Source organism: Diadema setosum, chromosome 7 (assembly GCF_964275005.1).
Source record: "Diadema setosum chromosome 7, eeDiaSeto1, whole genome shotgun sequence".
In the NCBI taxonomy this organism is placed as follows: Eukaryota; Metazoa; Echinodermata; class Echinoidea; order Diadematoida; family Diadematidae; genus Diadema; species Diadema setosum.
This window is the reverse complement of record NC_092691.1, coordinates 6479598-6495280: the sequence shown is the minus strand read 5'-3', so window position 1 is coordinate 6495280 and position 15683 is coordinate 6479598. Positions and strand designations below refer to the sequence as shown.

General features: G+C 39.4%; 1 protein-coding gene across 1 annotated transcript; it reads left to right on the top strand.

Moving 5' to 3' along the window:
* The first annotated feature begins 792 nt into the window (after positions 1-792).
* On the top strand, positions 793-15252 carry LOC140230645 (monomeric sarcosine oxidase-like). The gene is made up of 5 exons (XM_072310788.1): positions 793-918; positions 11700-11850; positions 12365-12946; positions 14116-14265; positions 14993-15252. Exons 1-5 carry the CDS (start codon positions 793-795, stop codon positions 15250-15252), a joined length of 1269 nt encoding a protein of 422 aa, XP_072166889.1.
* The last annotated feature ends 431 nt before the right edge of the window (positions 15253-15683 follow it).

The window sequence follows — 15683 nt, the reverse complement described above, 5'->3', positions numbered from 1 at the left end:
CTCGTCTCATCTGACTGTCTGTGGATAGGAGTTACGCTCGGGCTTCCTAATGTAACTTAAATTAGGCTCCCACAAGTTGTATCTCGGTGGAAAATATTTCATATCGTCGCCTTGCCGGCAGAACGGACTTAGCATGAATAAATTTCGATCCAAAATCAAATTTGGTTTGTTAATTCGACAAAGTTTGGAAGTTCTTTAACATATTTGAACGTTCGAAATGTAACGATCTTCACATAATTACCTCTATGTTGCAATATGCCGATTCGTTGTGTTATTGCATCATTTGTGCTCGTGCTCGATAACGCACAAATAATGACGTATAATCAATGTTACTGTCACTGCAGAGCTGTAAAGTCATACAAAGCGGGGACTTCGACCTGGCGTGAAAAAAAGGGAAGACTTTAGCTTCAAACGGCTATTACACGGTATCGGGACCTTATTGCAATGTAATATCAGGGAGGTGGAAGGTCTTTCTTCCACCTCCCTGGTAATATATTCCAATGGGGAGATTATACTGGATGATGGGGCTCAAAGGTCCTTTACGTGCGACCGTGCACCAATGTGTTCACTTATTATACAGTATTACGTGACGCTGATGTTCTGCGAGATATTAGTGGTCCTGAACTTTGAAGTCAAAGCACATACGTCTGTAGGCCCTGTACGTGTACCATGGTACGGCGCCTCTGGCGATGAGTATGTTTCGATACTACATGTGTGCATGCCTTACAGTATAATGTGAATACATGTATTATAATAATCCGTACTGTCATCGGGACGGGAGACGAGACAAATATGGATTTCTATTATGACGTATGCATCGTTGGAGCAGGTATGATCGGGGCGGCAGCAGCCCGCTGGTTGTCTACTGAGAAAGGGGTTCGAGTGTGTCTTCTTGGGCCACTAGAGCCAACGGAAGAGGTGATGATTCCAATTTTCTTTATTATTTTGTGTCTACTTAAACTAGTATTGGTATAGTTTTGGTTGAGATGGGGATTGAGGTTTCCAACTATTTTTGATAATGATTCTTTTTTTTTTTTTTTTTTTTTTTGGAGATAATGAGAAACATCTTATGAAATATGAAAGAGCATGTATAATTCTAAGATGTATTCAAAGTTTATTTGATGAAAATCGGCTTTGAACGAGTGGCTTGGACATCCAAGACAAAGCGATCTTAATAAAAGGTGGGACCCGCACCTTTTCTTAGCATCGCTCTGTTTCACTTTGTTTCTGGATATCTCAGCCACTTCAAAACTGATTTTCATCAAATTGAACTTCAAATTCCTCTTAGAATTGTATGCTTTTTAACATTTCATACAGTGTTTTCTAAGTACGCTGTATATCAAAAAAAGGTTAAAAGCTGAATTCTCACCTCAACCAGTTCTATACCATCCCTTTAACCTAGTGTTAATATTCATCAATGATGTCCCACATCCGCCTAAAGCCCCATCCCAAATCTCATCCCAATTTCGCCCCACTATAAGGTAAATCCGCCATCGCAACTTTTTTTTTGTCTCTGCAAACACACACACACACACACACACACACATTCACAACCATGTCTTGATAGATTATACAGTTGAAGTACACAAAATGAAATAATGATACGTGTCGCGTTTTGTTATGACTGTGACAGTGTACCTCTTGACAATGTAAAACGAATCTTACAAAATGAAGATGTCCATTTGCTGGATGAGGATAGACATGATTGATGAATCTCCATTGGTTACATAACATGGTGGAATATTACACTGTATAGGTCATATCTCCTGTACTGTATAAATGGTATAGGCCTACTCTGTGTTTGCGTACAATGAAAGCCATACTTCGTACACATAGAGAAGGGAAACCAATTGATTTCCGGAATATTTTACTAGTATTTCTAATAATTCTCCAGCCCCACGAGGACAGCTAGTATTGTGACGTACAAAAGCTCTCCGGGATAAACGGTCCTTGTTCCGCTGCTTTCATACTCTGATATTTAGACAAAGACGATATAATTTCTAACCGTGCTTCATGTAACTTACCACACCTTCGACATTCAAATCACTTAATCGCAATATCGGTTGATGGGTTACGATATGCAGCTAAATATTTCAGGGCCCCAGGAAGAACAGTAGGCCGGGTCCTACCAACCTACTAATGGGGTTACCCTTATGAAATAGGACTCAACAAATGAATAGATATATAGATAAATAAATGCATTTATAGACAGATAAATAAATGGATAAGAAAAGATCGTCGTAGAAAGTCAATTACGCGGTGTCTGGACGTATGTCTCGATCCTCCCGCCCACGAGTCTTAAAACCGTTTCGTTGTTCTATGCGAATTATGTTTTCTTCGTCTTCTTCTTCTTCTCTTTACTTCACTGATATACTACGATGTTTAGCTCATTAATGGTTCCAAGTTCACCAGGTTGACGAAGTGTATCACCTTTGAACTTTGCGGGGTATTTGAAGAGAACTTCTGGGAGTATGTCATCGTCGTTTTTCCGCTGTTTCTTCTTTAATAGCACCAAATGAAGACAATCTAATGGGACACTAAATAAGAGAAGAGATAGAGGATGCTTTTATTGTTTTGTCTTACAGACCATTCACTATTGGTCTGTTTCTTTTAACGTAGTCTGGAAGAACATTATACATCATGTATTGTCAATCGATTGGAAAGTCCTGGCAAGGGTACACGGAGAAGGATATGTTGGTGATGCGATACACAGCCCATTCTGCGCTGGGTCTCTGCTGTCTCACGTATTCCAAAGAGCCTGCTCGCAGGAGTGCTCGGATGAATATTTCTAGTGATGCTCGATTACTAGTAGTTATTTCATGAGGTGCCTCGAATAGTGTCCTGTTTGCGGAAGGGCATTGATATTTCAGGTCCTGCGTCTCAGTATGACGAAGAATTAACCCAAACGCGGCGTTGACTTTGTAAGCAGTTTCCTGTCCATCAAATATTTTCTCCGCAAACTCTCTCATCTTATGGGGTCGAAGACCGTCAAATTCAAAATTGTAGAGGCGGCAATCTCTGTCACTAACCCGCCAGTGCGTCTGGATTGAACTTCGATGCTTCTCACACACATCATCTAGGGTAAGGATTTGGCTTTCAGCTTGTGTGGATGACTGATCCAGTGTCCCGATGTGGTCAATATGAGCACTGGTGAGTAGGCTTTCGTCTCCAACAGCTGATTGTAAAAGGAATTGGTTTTCAGCTTGTGCGGTTGACTGATCCAGCGGCCCGATGTGATCAATATGATCACTAGTGAGGAGGCTTTCGTCTCCAACTGCTGACTGTAAAAGCAATTGGTTTTCAGCTTGTGTGGATGACTGATCCAGTGCCCCAATGTGATCAATATGAGCACTGGTGAGTAGGCTTTTGTCTCCAACAGCTGATTGTAACAGCATTTGGTTTTCAGCCTGTGTGGTTGACTGATCCAGTGCTCCTATGTGAGGAGAATGGTCAGAATGAGTACTAGTGAGTAGGCTTTTGTCTCCATCTGCTAATTGTAGCCCACCGTGCGTTTTGAAGTGGCGATGGAAGTTATCTTTTCTGCTAAACTCCTTACCGCATGTTTTGCAGACAAAGGGTGATGATGACGTGTGAACGGATTTCTCGTGACGTCGTCGATCACTAACGCGTTCAAATACCTTTCTGCAGTATTGGCATGAGAGTTTAGTCTCTTTCGGGATCGGACTACATTTATCATGTGCTTTCTGGTGTCTTGCCAGCCCGTCACTTCGATGAAAAGATTTCCCGCAGCGATCGCACAAATGACGCTTGCTACGATTGCCGTGAGCAATGCCCTTATGTCGATAGAGGCCGGGCCAGTGTTGAAATATGACTCCGCAAACGTTGCATTTGATGACTTGGTCGAAGGCAGGCATAATTATCATTTAGTTTCGGCTTGGGGTTTTTCATTGATGAGGTGCGATGAAGTTAGCACTCCTAGTACGGAGGAAACAAGGAAAATAATTGATTAAGAATGGATATTGAACATAATGAAAAAAGCACTATTGCATGGTGATAACATTGCGCGACGAAAACTCTTGCATTCTTGTAAGTTTTGTCGGCATTAACAGATAGATCTGAAAGTCGTCGATCGATGCAGCTGGAAACCTGTAGAATAGTAGAAGTACTGTTTCGAGTCCTGGATAAACGATGCAGACAGATTGGATGTTTGAAATGAAATGATCAAAATTGGAAAGAAGGTCTTGTCTTACAAACTATAGTCTTAATGTGTTTGATAGTAACACGATGAACAAATGCATTACCTTGACTGCGATATCTAACATTATTGCTGGTATGATTACGATGCAGAAAGTTTATTCGTCCCATGAACTCCATGATAGTACTCCATCCTCTAATATCTATGAATTACATGCACAACCTTCATCTTACAAAATCTAGTATGTACATGATGTAGTTCGGACTGGTGAAATGATACGAGATCTTTACCAACTATATATCGAGTCGGCTTGTACACCAACAATTCGACTTATCATTTCATGTGAGTCTCAAAGTACATATGTCATGGAATAGATTGCGCTTGTCTCATAAAATCGCAATTGGATGAAGTTATGCCATTTCTGTGTTGTGTCATTTTGAATGAAATATAAGTAAGAATATTATTGAAAGTACATGTATTTCATGTGCTTACATTTTGTAGGTATCTCAAGAAAAATTGAACTCATTTCTCGATCATGAGCTTTGACATTTTCGGCAACAACTATTAAAGTATGGGGAACCCGGGACAAAGTGGACCAAAAATCTTTGTCCAGCCAAAACGGAAATTCAAAGCAGAGTAAAGCAACATTTTTGGCTTTAACATTACCTTAGGACTACCGCTAACAAATGGCAGTAAAATTTCTTTTCAAATTATCAGTTTTATTAATTACTGTGAACTTGAAAAAAGTATGAAAATTCTATCTTGCCCCAGACCATTGGGGCAAAGGGCAATGCAGAATGGGGCAAAGTGAAACTACGTAAAAACCCATATACCTTCGGCTAAATTGCTCTCCAAAAGCCTTGTACATTCTTGTATAGTTTTGAATGTCCCGTTTCCTTAAACACCTACTTTAGTTTTAAAATTGAAGAGTACCTAGGCCCTAAATGACCTTTTGTATGTGAGGTAATTTTCCACTATAGAATTTGAAGCGTTTTCTAAAGCTGTAATTGGAAAACATAGTAACGAGCGGCCCTGCTGCGCTGCCTCTAGCGTGGAAACGTACCAAACTTCATTTTAACAGGGAGGTGGGATTGCCACAAGCCCATTAGTTACCACGTTCCACTTTGTCCCGTCCACTTTGCCCCAACCATGTAAATAATTTTTCCCGACATGCATATTTACGTCAGCCAATATTTGCTAGTCCTGACACCATGATTAATGGAAGCTTAGACCCATGCATCGTTACCACGGTTTTCGAGATACAGTCAAACCTGCCTTAGCGGCCACCTGTCTATAGCGACCACCTGTCTATAGCGGCCACTGAAAAATCCCCCCGAGAGAAAAGCCCTGTTAAAGACCCTGTGTATAGCGGCCACCTGTCCAGCGCGACCAGCGGCCACAAATTTTGTTTCCCGCGGTAGATTTTAACCTGTCTATAGCGGCCAAAAACCCAATGGAGCCGTAGCCGAGCCGATAATTCAGCGTGTTTTTCTGCTTTGTAGTCGTGCGGGCAACGTTCATTGATCGCCACCGCTGCATTCATCCCTCATTCAGTCGTGATAATGCACTAGTGTTGAGCTTTCTTCACGACAATACACATACTGCTGTGCAACAATTTCATATACACCGCCATATTAATGCATGAAGCACACGGTGATTTCATACGTACACACATACATGTACATGTAAGGATACAACGATGATACGTACATGACGTAAGCAATGCACACAAAGTTGGATTACCTGTCTATAGCGGCCACCTGTCTATAACGGCCACTTTTTCCGTCTCCCTTGGGTGGCCGCTATAGACAGGTCTGACTGTATTTCAGATAAGCACGAGAATTTGGCATAAAATATTGATAATCATTAATTTTTGGTTTTGAGGTGCGAAAAAAAAGGCCTTTCCCCTAAAAACACACATACAATTATTTATTTGCGCGGCTCTGATATCAAAAGATGTAGCCTCCCTATATCCAGACGGTTCTTGGTGCATGAGCTTTAGATTCAAGACTGAATATTCATAGGTTTTATGGGGGTTTTTCACTTTGTCCTGTGTTCCTCTTTGCCCCGGGTTCCCCTACATGTAACTCACTACACCGTTGCATATTTTGTATAGAACACTGTTCTATTGTCGATTTGTGCAGGTTTGCTAATGTAGGTTATAAATAAGTAATTCATAAAGTTCGACTTCTAAAATATTTCTAATGAGCTTCGCTTTCAACGCTGTATCTGAAATCTTGTAATAATTGCAAGGTGTTATTATACCTTTTTACCACATAACATCGATAGACACATTGCGTCGTGATCGGGTATCGCTTGAATGCACTTATTAGTAAGGGCCATTGGCAATACTGACACAATAATATGAAGAAAGCTATACAACAGGAGATATAAGTGTTTCATTGAAACAAGGTTTGCTGAGAAATTTGAACTTTTGCTCAGATTGATTAAAGACACCATTATAGCACCGGTATTTTCTCAGAAGCCATGACGGTCTGAACTGAGTCAGAAGTCCGTTTTCCAGGGGGGCTATACGCTCCAAAATGTGTGTTTCCGGCCGAGTTTAACGCCGCCCAAAGAGTGAGTTCAAATCATGAAATATCAAACATATTATCAATGAAGTGTTGATATGTGTAGTTAAAGCAAAAGCTGTAAATTTCGATGCAAAACTTTGTGTCGCAGTGTACAGATTAACTTTCGTTCGCACAGTACAGTGTGAATTAAGTATTCGGGTGCGCTTGGAATTTAGGCGTAGCCTTATCGCCTACGCTTGCTTGTCGTAGGCTAATTGCGGTTTGTTTTGGCTTGTCATCTTACGGTCAGAATTTGACCTTGATGTCTTTTCAAAAGGAAGATTTAATCCAAGTAATGTTGCAATTAAGCACAGGGACACAAAGTATTGCACAGAAATGAAAGGAAATAAGTATATGTACACATGTGTGCCTACATACTGTACATGTAATTGTGTACAATGAACATTCATGTTCAGAAAATGTGTATATGAAGCTACAAACGTGTAGTCCAAAATATGCTACATGTGAAGTGTGATATATCAGTTTAAGTTGACAAACATGAATGAACCTCAAAAATGGATGAAATATTGCTCATTAGAAGTAGGTCACTGTCATGAGGTGAAAATTTGGCACCAAAAAAGAAAGTTGAAAGTGGCTTTCAAACAAAGAAATTTGGTTTTGGTTAAAGTGCAGAATTGCATGTAGAAATTAGTTATTTTATCTGGACAAGAAGTCTCGAATTTGAGTGAAAGTTAGAGCAATATTTCATACACATTTCCATGAAAAGGTTTAATCGTGGTTGGTTGATTAAGCAATGTTATGCTGTGCTATTTGATTCGGTACGGTTGTGGTAAAGAGCTCGCATAGTACCAGGGCTCTGTGTAGCATGTTATCTGGTCACAGCTCTTTGTTCTTTGGTTTAATTAATGCATCAAAATGCCTGATAATTATCTTCAAAGCAGACAAAGCAGATATATGTAAAGATTGCGGGCTAATTTTGTAATTGGAAATTGCACGATAAAGCAAGTGAATCTAATTTGAAGTCAGATGTAACAAAATCCTGAAGCTATGATTGATATAGCAGACTAGAAGTCTCAAGTGAAAATGATTCAAGGAATGAGACTTTAGTTAAGCAAGGTTATTTTGTGAATCTGAACATCTTCGTTAGAAAGAAGTTCTAGGTATTTAATCGAGTTTATGAAAGACTTATGAATATTAGTGAGCATTCATTGTTTCGATATAAAAGAGATGTATTGACGGTGTAAATTTCTGGTTGATATTTTGATATGGCATAATCTCATACCAGTCTCACTCTGAAAGTTATGAAACAGTCGCTCATTGATTGGTTAAACAGTGACTCACGTATATGATAAGATAACACATTGTCAACAAATGATGTACTCATCTGAATGCTTGAATGCTAATGTATTCTTTGCATCTTTGTTTTGATTGCAGATTGAATAATATAGCCATTATACAATACAAAAGCGGCGTCCGTCTTCCTTTGTCAGTGATCCAATAAGAATACCTTATAGACGTATGGATTCACTTTCACGTCAGTGCTCCAACGTAGGCCCTACATGAAACAATGTTGACGTGCACCGATATGCTATATGGTAATACTCTGTTCTGATAGGATGGTATTTCATTTTGATGTAGCCCTTCAGTTTGATAATGAATTAATTTCCACTTCAACGTCTGCATGGCTTCCTCCCAATGTGTTTCATAATTTGTCGTTATGAGTTGAGATAAGTTTATTTTCTTTATACACGGATTAAAGCCCTGTTTCAGCTGGAAAGCTATTTTCATCAAGGCAGTGTTAAACATCGTATAACAAAGCATACACACAGCGAAAATGCAAACATATGCAATGATACACAATAAATGACAAACACTGAACGAGTTACAAAAAAAAAATGAATGAAAAAAATAGTTACATACGAACAAAATAAGAAAATCGGTATACTTGTATGGACAAGGGATTTCCGCCAACTTCAAGATTTCTTTTGTAAAACTGTTCATGTCACGAATTATTCTAAATGAACAGGAAGATTGTTGAAAATCATAGCATGATGGGAAATAGAGGTGAATATTGTAGTGACATTGTATCTTGTGTGATTACTTATGCAGTATTTCTTTACTATTACACTCCAAAATTAAGTTGATGTGTTGAGTAGGGTACACGTAAAAGGTTTACTAGAACTCACCTCGGTCAGGATGAGGGTAGTAAGGTTCCAGTGTGGGGCCAGAGACGATTTTTTGCTGTTAACGAAACCAGGTATGTACACCGCACCATCTGACACTTATCCTTGCTAAACTGTGCCTTGAAGCACAATACGCATTATATACAGTAGACTTCAAAGGAAAATCAATACTCTTGGACTGGAGACCCTATCCAGACTGGAAGAGCAGTACAGAGGTAGAACTGTAGGGTAAACACAAAACGGCAGAAAGCAAAAACGACCGAGCTATTGTTCTGAATGACACATCATTACGTAATACTGGTCCTTCTATCCATCGGGAGGATTATGAGGGTCGATTGTTTACATTACATACACTATTTTCCATCTGATTTTAGCTTTCGTTCATCGTGCCACATTTGCAACCAAAGAGATCGGGAGTTTCCTTGTCTTCTTAAAATCTCATCTTTTGGTTTTTCTTTTTAACCCTGTAAAGCCCAAGCTATTTTGACCCCATCCAGGCCCAAGGGGGCGGGAGCACTTTGTGCCCCCTATATAACTTCTTTATTATATCATGCATCACCGTCATATTTGGTACGTGGGTGAAGCAGCTCATGTTCTACATGATGCAACATTTGAAAATTTTCAAGGTCTTCCATTGAGGGCGTTATTAGCCAAAACATAAAAATACATATGAAATATGCTAAAATCATGTTTTAAATATACTAAAATCACGTTTTTTCTTTACACTTTTTTTATCCCCAATATATATATTTTATCTTCTACCAATCATTTTTGATATTTGCCACAAAGGAAAAGCAAGTCAACCTCCACTAGTTGTTATGGTTGAATTTCTCAAGGTCAGCAGAAGGGGGCGCTATTCATTACAATATAAAGCAATATAATTATGAGACCCATGGGCCCGAATTCACGAAGGTGTTACAAATGAAACCATGGATTAAACCATGGACAAAAAGCATGGAGCGCCAAGTGTCGCATGGAATATTTCGTTACGAAATCAGTCATTTCGTCGATGAAATGACTATTTTGTAACGAAATGACAACATTTTGTAACTAAATGAACATTTCGTTCACGAAATGATAATTTCGTTAATAATTTCTATTATATCTATTGTTTGATGCCTATGTCGTATAAAAATAAAGGAAATAATAAGAAGACCATAATTACTTCACATTTTGTTCCTTCAGCAAAATAACAGCCAACCCCCCCCCCATTTCATCCATTATTATATCGCTAACTGAAATTGGAACAGAAAAACATGCAATATCTGACGTGATAATCTACACCATATATATAGCGGCTATAATAAGTGAGGTCTTGTATGCTGGGCCAATAATGCAACGTCCTTGGTTTATACTCTGTTGGCCTATTGTTGGGACCACCATCTCAAAATTGAAGGGGTCGGTGCAGTATAGTGCTAACCCACACGATAGTCATTTTGAGATAATCGCTGTTGAATGTTTGGAAAGTCCATACATCGTACATTAATAAAACATGAATGCATGCATTTTTTACCATCTTGTTGGTTGAATTCATATAATTATGATACTTTCACGGAGGTTAGAGTAAAGGATAAGGATTATGAAAATGCATGTAACTCAATTTTGACAAAAGTGTGGGTTAGCACTATATTGCACCGACCCCTTCAATAAACGTCATGCACACACGCAGGTTACCAATACGTGTGATGGCAGCATCTGTATCAGAAGATTTTCCTTTTCTTTTTTTTTTTTTAACACATTGTTGCATTGTCAAGCACCTCGGCTGCGTATTTCCGGCTTACATGATATAAAGTTACAGGTAATCAGTTTGTCCAATTTCCTCCAAACGATAACCCTCTTACTACGTCCCATGCATACTTGTCGAAATCTGCCATTTTCACTACATGTATCAGCGTTTTTCCTCATTGCTGTTTGATAATCAGTGCATGGTCTTCATTAACCATTCCACACAGTATCTCACTGAGCGGCAATTGTTTGCAAACGTAGGAAATTTTGGATTTCGTCAAGGTTCGAAAGAAAAAGCTGCAAGGAAATTCGTAAAAGGGGTATTTCACTTTGCAAAATAGCGAATTCTGTAGGATTTTAGGTTTCGCCAAGGTTTGGTAAGTTGCAATCAAATTCGTAGACAACTGCAATCAAATTCGTAAACAGTTTTAAAGGCATAATTTACCATTTGCAGATGAAATAAAAACTCAGCCTTAGTGCTTTGAATTAGTTCTAAAATGTGAGTTAGGGATGGAAGCAACCACTGTAAAAATTTGAATCCGTACAATCGGTGTTAAGTATTGGTAAATACACAAAATATGAACAATAGTTATAATAAGAATGCTTCCAGAATAAACCGTCTACAGTTATGGTTTATTGAGAAAAATGCTGATATCTCCTTATATTTTAGGCTTTATTGTGAAAATTTTGTATGGTAGGATGTTTTGTGATACAACAGACCTACACATATGCATCAAATATGATATCTTGAACATTTTTGAAATCACTGCTCCCAAAGGTAAACTGGACCTTTAATTGTTGCAAACGGTTTTTCTTGTCGCGAACAAATTTTGAACATGTTCAAAATTTTCTTGCGGCAAGAAACACTGTTTACGACAATAAAAACTGTTTGCGAATTTGATTGCAACTTTTAACGACCCCTGAAATTCCCTAGAATTACTTTTAACGACCCCTGAAATTCCCTAGAATTACTTTTAACGACCCCTGAAATTCTCTAGAATTTGCTACGTTCGCAAACATTCGCCGCTCAGTGAGATACAACGACAAACTCCTTTCATATTGCGCTTTATTACCTGTGTTCGTACACCTCGTCACATACAGGAGTTGCAGGATCCAAGGCGGACGATATTCGGCTCCCACTACGACGAAGCGCGCATCGTCAGCGAGGTGTGCGCGCGCAGACGAGACTCCACATGGCCGGTGGTGGTCAGACGATCTATTGACCGGTTCAAGGACCTCGAACGGGAAACTGGTGAGACTATTCCTTAGTGATATCTACCATAGGAACACATATAAAACTGTGGACATTGCGTGTCTTTTATTGTTTGTGGTATGTTTTTAGTGTAGGATCTACACAGACATTTTTACGTGATTGCTGCTTTCACGACGAGTATCTTGATTCAATCGGTGTCGTTATCGATTACGATTAATTTGTGCATCTTCATGTCCTGGAACCTTTTTTTTTTTTTTTTTTTAACATAATTATTTATGCTAGAATTTAACCAGAAGTGAAGTAATAATCATGAACGGTGGAAGAATAATAATATTAGCGTTATTTTTCTTGTTCTGCAAACTTCATGGATATGGCAAGAAAGGATTACCAAAATTGTATAGACATTTTCACATTTTTCTCGACGATTTTTGCGTATTCTGTGAGTTTGTTTATTGAAATAAAGAAATCAACGATGTGCGCAATGTTAACTTCCAAGAAATGCTTAAATCTGTTTCGAATTGCTACGATAATATCTTTTTATGTTTCTTCACAGGCGTCAATTTCTATCATGAGGTCGGCTGCGTATTCAAGGCATTTGCAGACGATGTTTCGAAAGTGTACACTCTTCTACCATCGCATAGCAACACCAGCAAGTTGACGTCAGAGGAACTTTCTGAACTCTTTCCCTACCTCCACTCAGACGACTCACGCTTTCACGCCATACTCGAACCTCAGGAAGCTGGCTACATCAGTCCGCGAAAGTATATTCTTGCCAACGAAATTGTTGCGAAGCGCAACGGTTGTGACGTAATCAGGGACATTGCCAGCGAGGTAACGCGTCACCACGATCCGTCTCTAGGCGCGTACATGCGCGTCGTCACCCAAAATGGCGGTCGCACAATCACGGCAAAGAGAGTGCTCCTGTGCCCGGGGGGATTCGTTAACTTCGAGAGACTGCTTCCCGATCCCCGTATGGAGGTCGATCTCACTCCTATGACCGAGATGGCAGTCTTGATCGAATTACGGGAGGAGGACGCCCGTCGCATGTCGAACATGCCGTCGATGCTTGTGTACTTACCGGACGGCAATGACCATCGCAATTCGTACATTCTTCCTCCGGTCAAGTACCCGGATGGTACGAACATCAAAATCATCCAAGACTTGTCCATTCTCAATCACTTTACACTTACTACATAGAATCTTGATGCAGCAGACAACGGGTTGTTTCGTCACACCTGCCTTGCTCCCTTCACATTTTACTATATAGGCAGATAGGGCATGTATAGAGAGTGCACCATAAGCTTAGATTAGAATGCAAAGCTGCTAGCAGTTCCCTATAAAATCAGAAATTCTCACTTCCCTATAAAGTCAGAAATGACGGATAGTGTATGGGTGTGCTTGTTTATTCAAAACTTTGACCAGCACTGCGAACAACATGACGAATAATTTTTATGGCATGCACACTTGCACGAGATTCTCATCCTGGTTTGATTGTAGGTCGAGAGAATTAGAGAACCATGACTACAATGGCTGCTGCGCAGTATATTTTTGGTACTAATAGAAGGGACTCTCTTGTCAGCACTTACTTTCAAATGTAGAGGAATACTGGATATCTTTGACAATATGCACTTACGCAAATTGTGAGAACAATACTCATGTTATAGCGTTACCTGATTGATAATATAAGTGTAGTAACATTGAATACAATAGTAATACAGGAGGGCGTGGAACGTTTTGTTGTTGTTGTTTTAAGTTGTAGGGTACCAATTGTAGATAATTTTTAGCAACCCCCCCCCCCCCCCGTGGAATTCTCTTTATATTGTCTTTACATCTTGTTTTATATTATATGTGACATCACGAATTGTATAAATATCTAGCCTTTTTATCCGGCGATGGCTGTAACACAAATTTGAATTTATATAACTTTTGAATGGATTGTCCGATTTTCCTAAAAACTTCACTAATATTTATGTAAGCAGTCAATTCATGTATTTAATTTTGGGTTCTATTCCCCTTTAACCATGTTAACCATGTTGACTGCATACTCGTGATTTGAACGCTTTATCCAATTTCCCTCAAACTTCACTGATATTTCTGCACGATGTCAATCCACCATATAGACCTAATATTTGGGTTTCATTCCCTTTTAACCATGTTGACTGTTTACGCGAGAGTCCAGACGGACTTTTAAACAGAATAGATATGATGCGAACCCAAATTCGACCCCGGCAGGGTCTCATCCACCCTAGTTACGACTCTTAGGCAAACTGTATGATGTTACACATACGATTTTTCTCTTCTCAGGAAAGTACTATTTGAAAGTGGGCCATGACAGCGATTGGAACCGACCCCTGTACTCGAGTCGGGAGGTAGCGGCGTGGTACCGCAGCAGGACGGAGGATAACTTCCAGGCGTTTCAGAGTATATACCTCCGCATCTACGAGTCTGTTACCGGTGAGCAATATATGTGAAGCAGTACCAACAGGCATTAGATTTCCATAATTATGTGATCAAAGGGGGAATTATCGACTAAAATTAGCAGCCGTTTTTGTTCTATCCCTGCCTCCGCATTCTAATTCTGCAGGATGCATTGCCGCTAAAACTTCGGCAATATTTCCCGTTATTAATCTTTTGATAATGGCCGCATGGGACCGTGAAGGGCGGCATTTAAAGATGTGTTTTCATAATCTTATTCATATCTGTCGAAAGTGTGTTTATATCTCCACTTAATTTTTGTCTTCATTTTCCCAAGTAGAAAGTAACATATTTACAATACCATTTTCAAACACACTTGGGCTGAACTTGTTTAAATGGGATCTCAGACTGCATCAAGTAACTACGTCACAATAGGCCTATATACTAGTACTGTGTAGATTACAGAGAGGACAAGAGAGGGAGAGAATGAGCGAGCTAATTTGACCCACTGTGATCCAAGAAGTATCAAATATCATCAAACACCTACCTAATTTATTGCTACTTGCAATATTATACTCCATGCTTAAAAAGATTTCCAAGGTTTACCAAATTGATGTCTGCCAATGTTCTACATTATTATTTGCCGATAATTGATAGGATTGTACCTGTGTCGTTCCCTAGAAGGTTCTAGAGGAAGCTATAAAAGTTTTTCTTATTATGTTTAGTGCTTTCAAAGAGAAGCTTGATACTGTTTGATTCTTGACAGGATTCCGACCAAAATCCTTCCGCTCCATGTTCTGCGTCACTACGTACACCCCTACTGGTCAGTTCTACTGCGATATGGTGTCCCCGACCTTGGGACTCATTGCAGCAGGCAACGGAGGAGGCGCTATGGCAGCTGACGAAATTGGCCGCACGGGGGCGCGCATGATCCTCAAGGGGGCGTGGGACTCGGATCTGCCAGCCGAGGAGTTTAAGATCAGATGGAGAATTAAGAAGGGCGGAAAGGTTAATAGCCAATTGTAGCAATGAGAATGCACAACCAATTAAGTGACTTCCTCATTGTGTAGATTGTGCAATGAAAAAAGTATTATTTGCAAAAAGTTGGGTTTGAAATTAGTATGCACGTTAATTGTGTGCTTTTCCCTATATCGTGTATGCCAGAAGACATACAGTACTACATGATGACGTTTCTTTCTTTATTTTGTACATACATGGACCTTTATAATAAGTAAATGAGGTGACTATAAGAAGGTCTGCATTGAGCCATATCAATATTAGAGTTGGTGTTCCCATTTTTCTTGGATAGAGCACCACAGAATGATTAAGAACTGCATGGTGTTTGTGTCAGAGCCTAAATATTGTGTTCTATTATGAAATACCTTGTTGCTTTGTTTGTCTTCCACTTTTATATCATTAGTTCTGCTATAGTGTAAAAGTTAAGTGTTCTTCAAATT

Excerpts from the sequence above, each read along its gene's own strand:
- LOC140230645 (XM_072310788.1), top strand. The coding sequence starts at position 793 with ATGGATTTCTATTATGACGTATGCATCGTTGGAGCAGGTATGATCGGG. Across the intron at positions 919-11,699 it reads CACTAGAGCCAACGGAAGAG|GAGTTGCAGGATCCAAGGCG; the intron begins GTGATGATTCCA and ends CGTCACATACAG. Across the intron at positions 12,947-14,115 it reads TCCGGTCAAGTACCCGGATG|GAAAGTACTATTTGAAAGTG; the intron begins GTACGAACATCA and ends TTCTCTTCTCAG.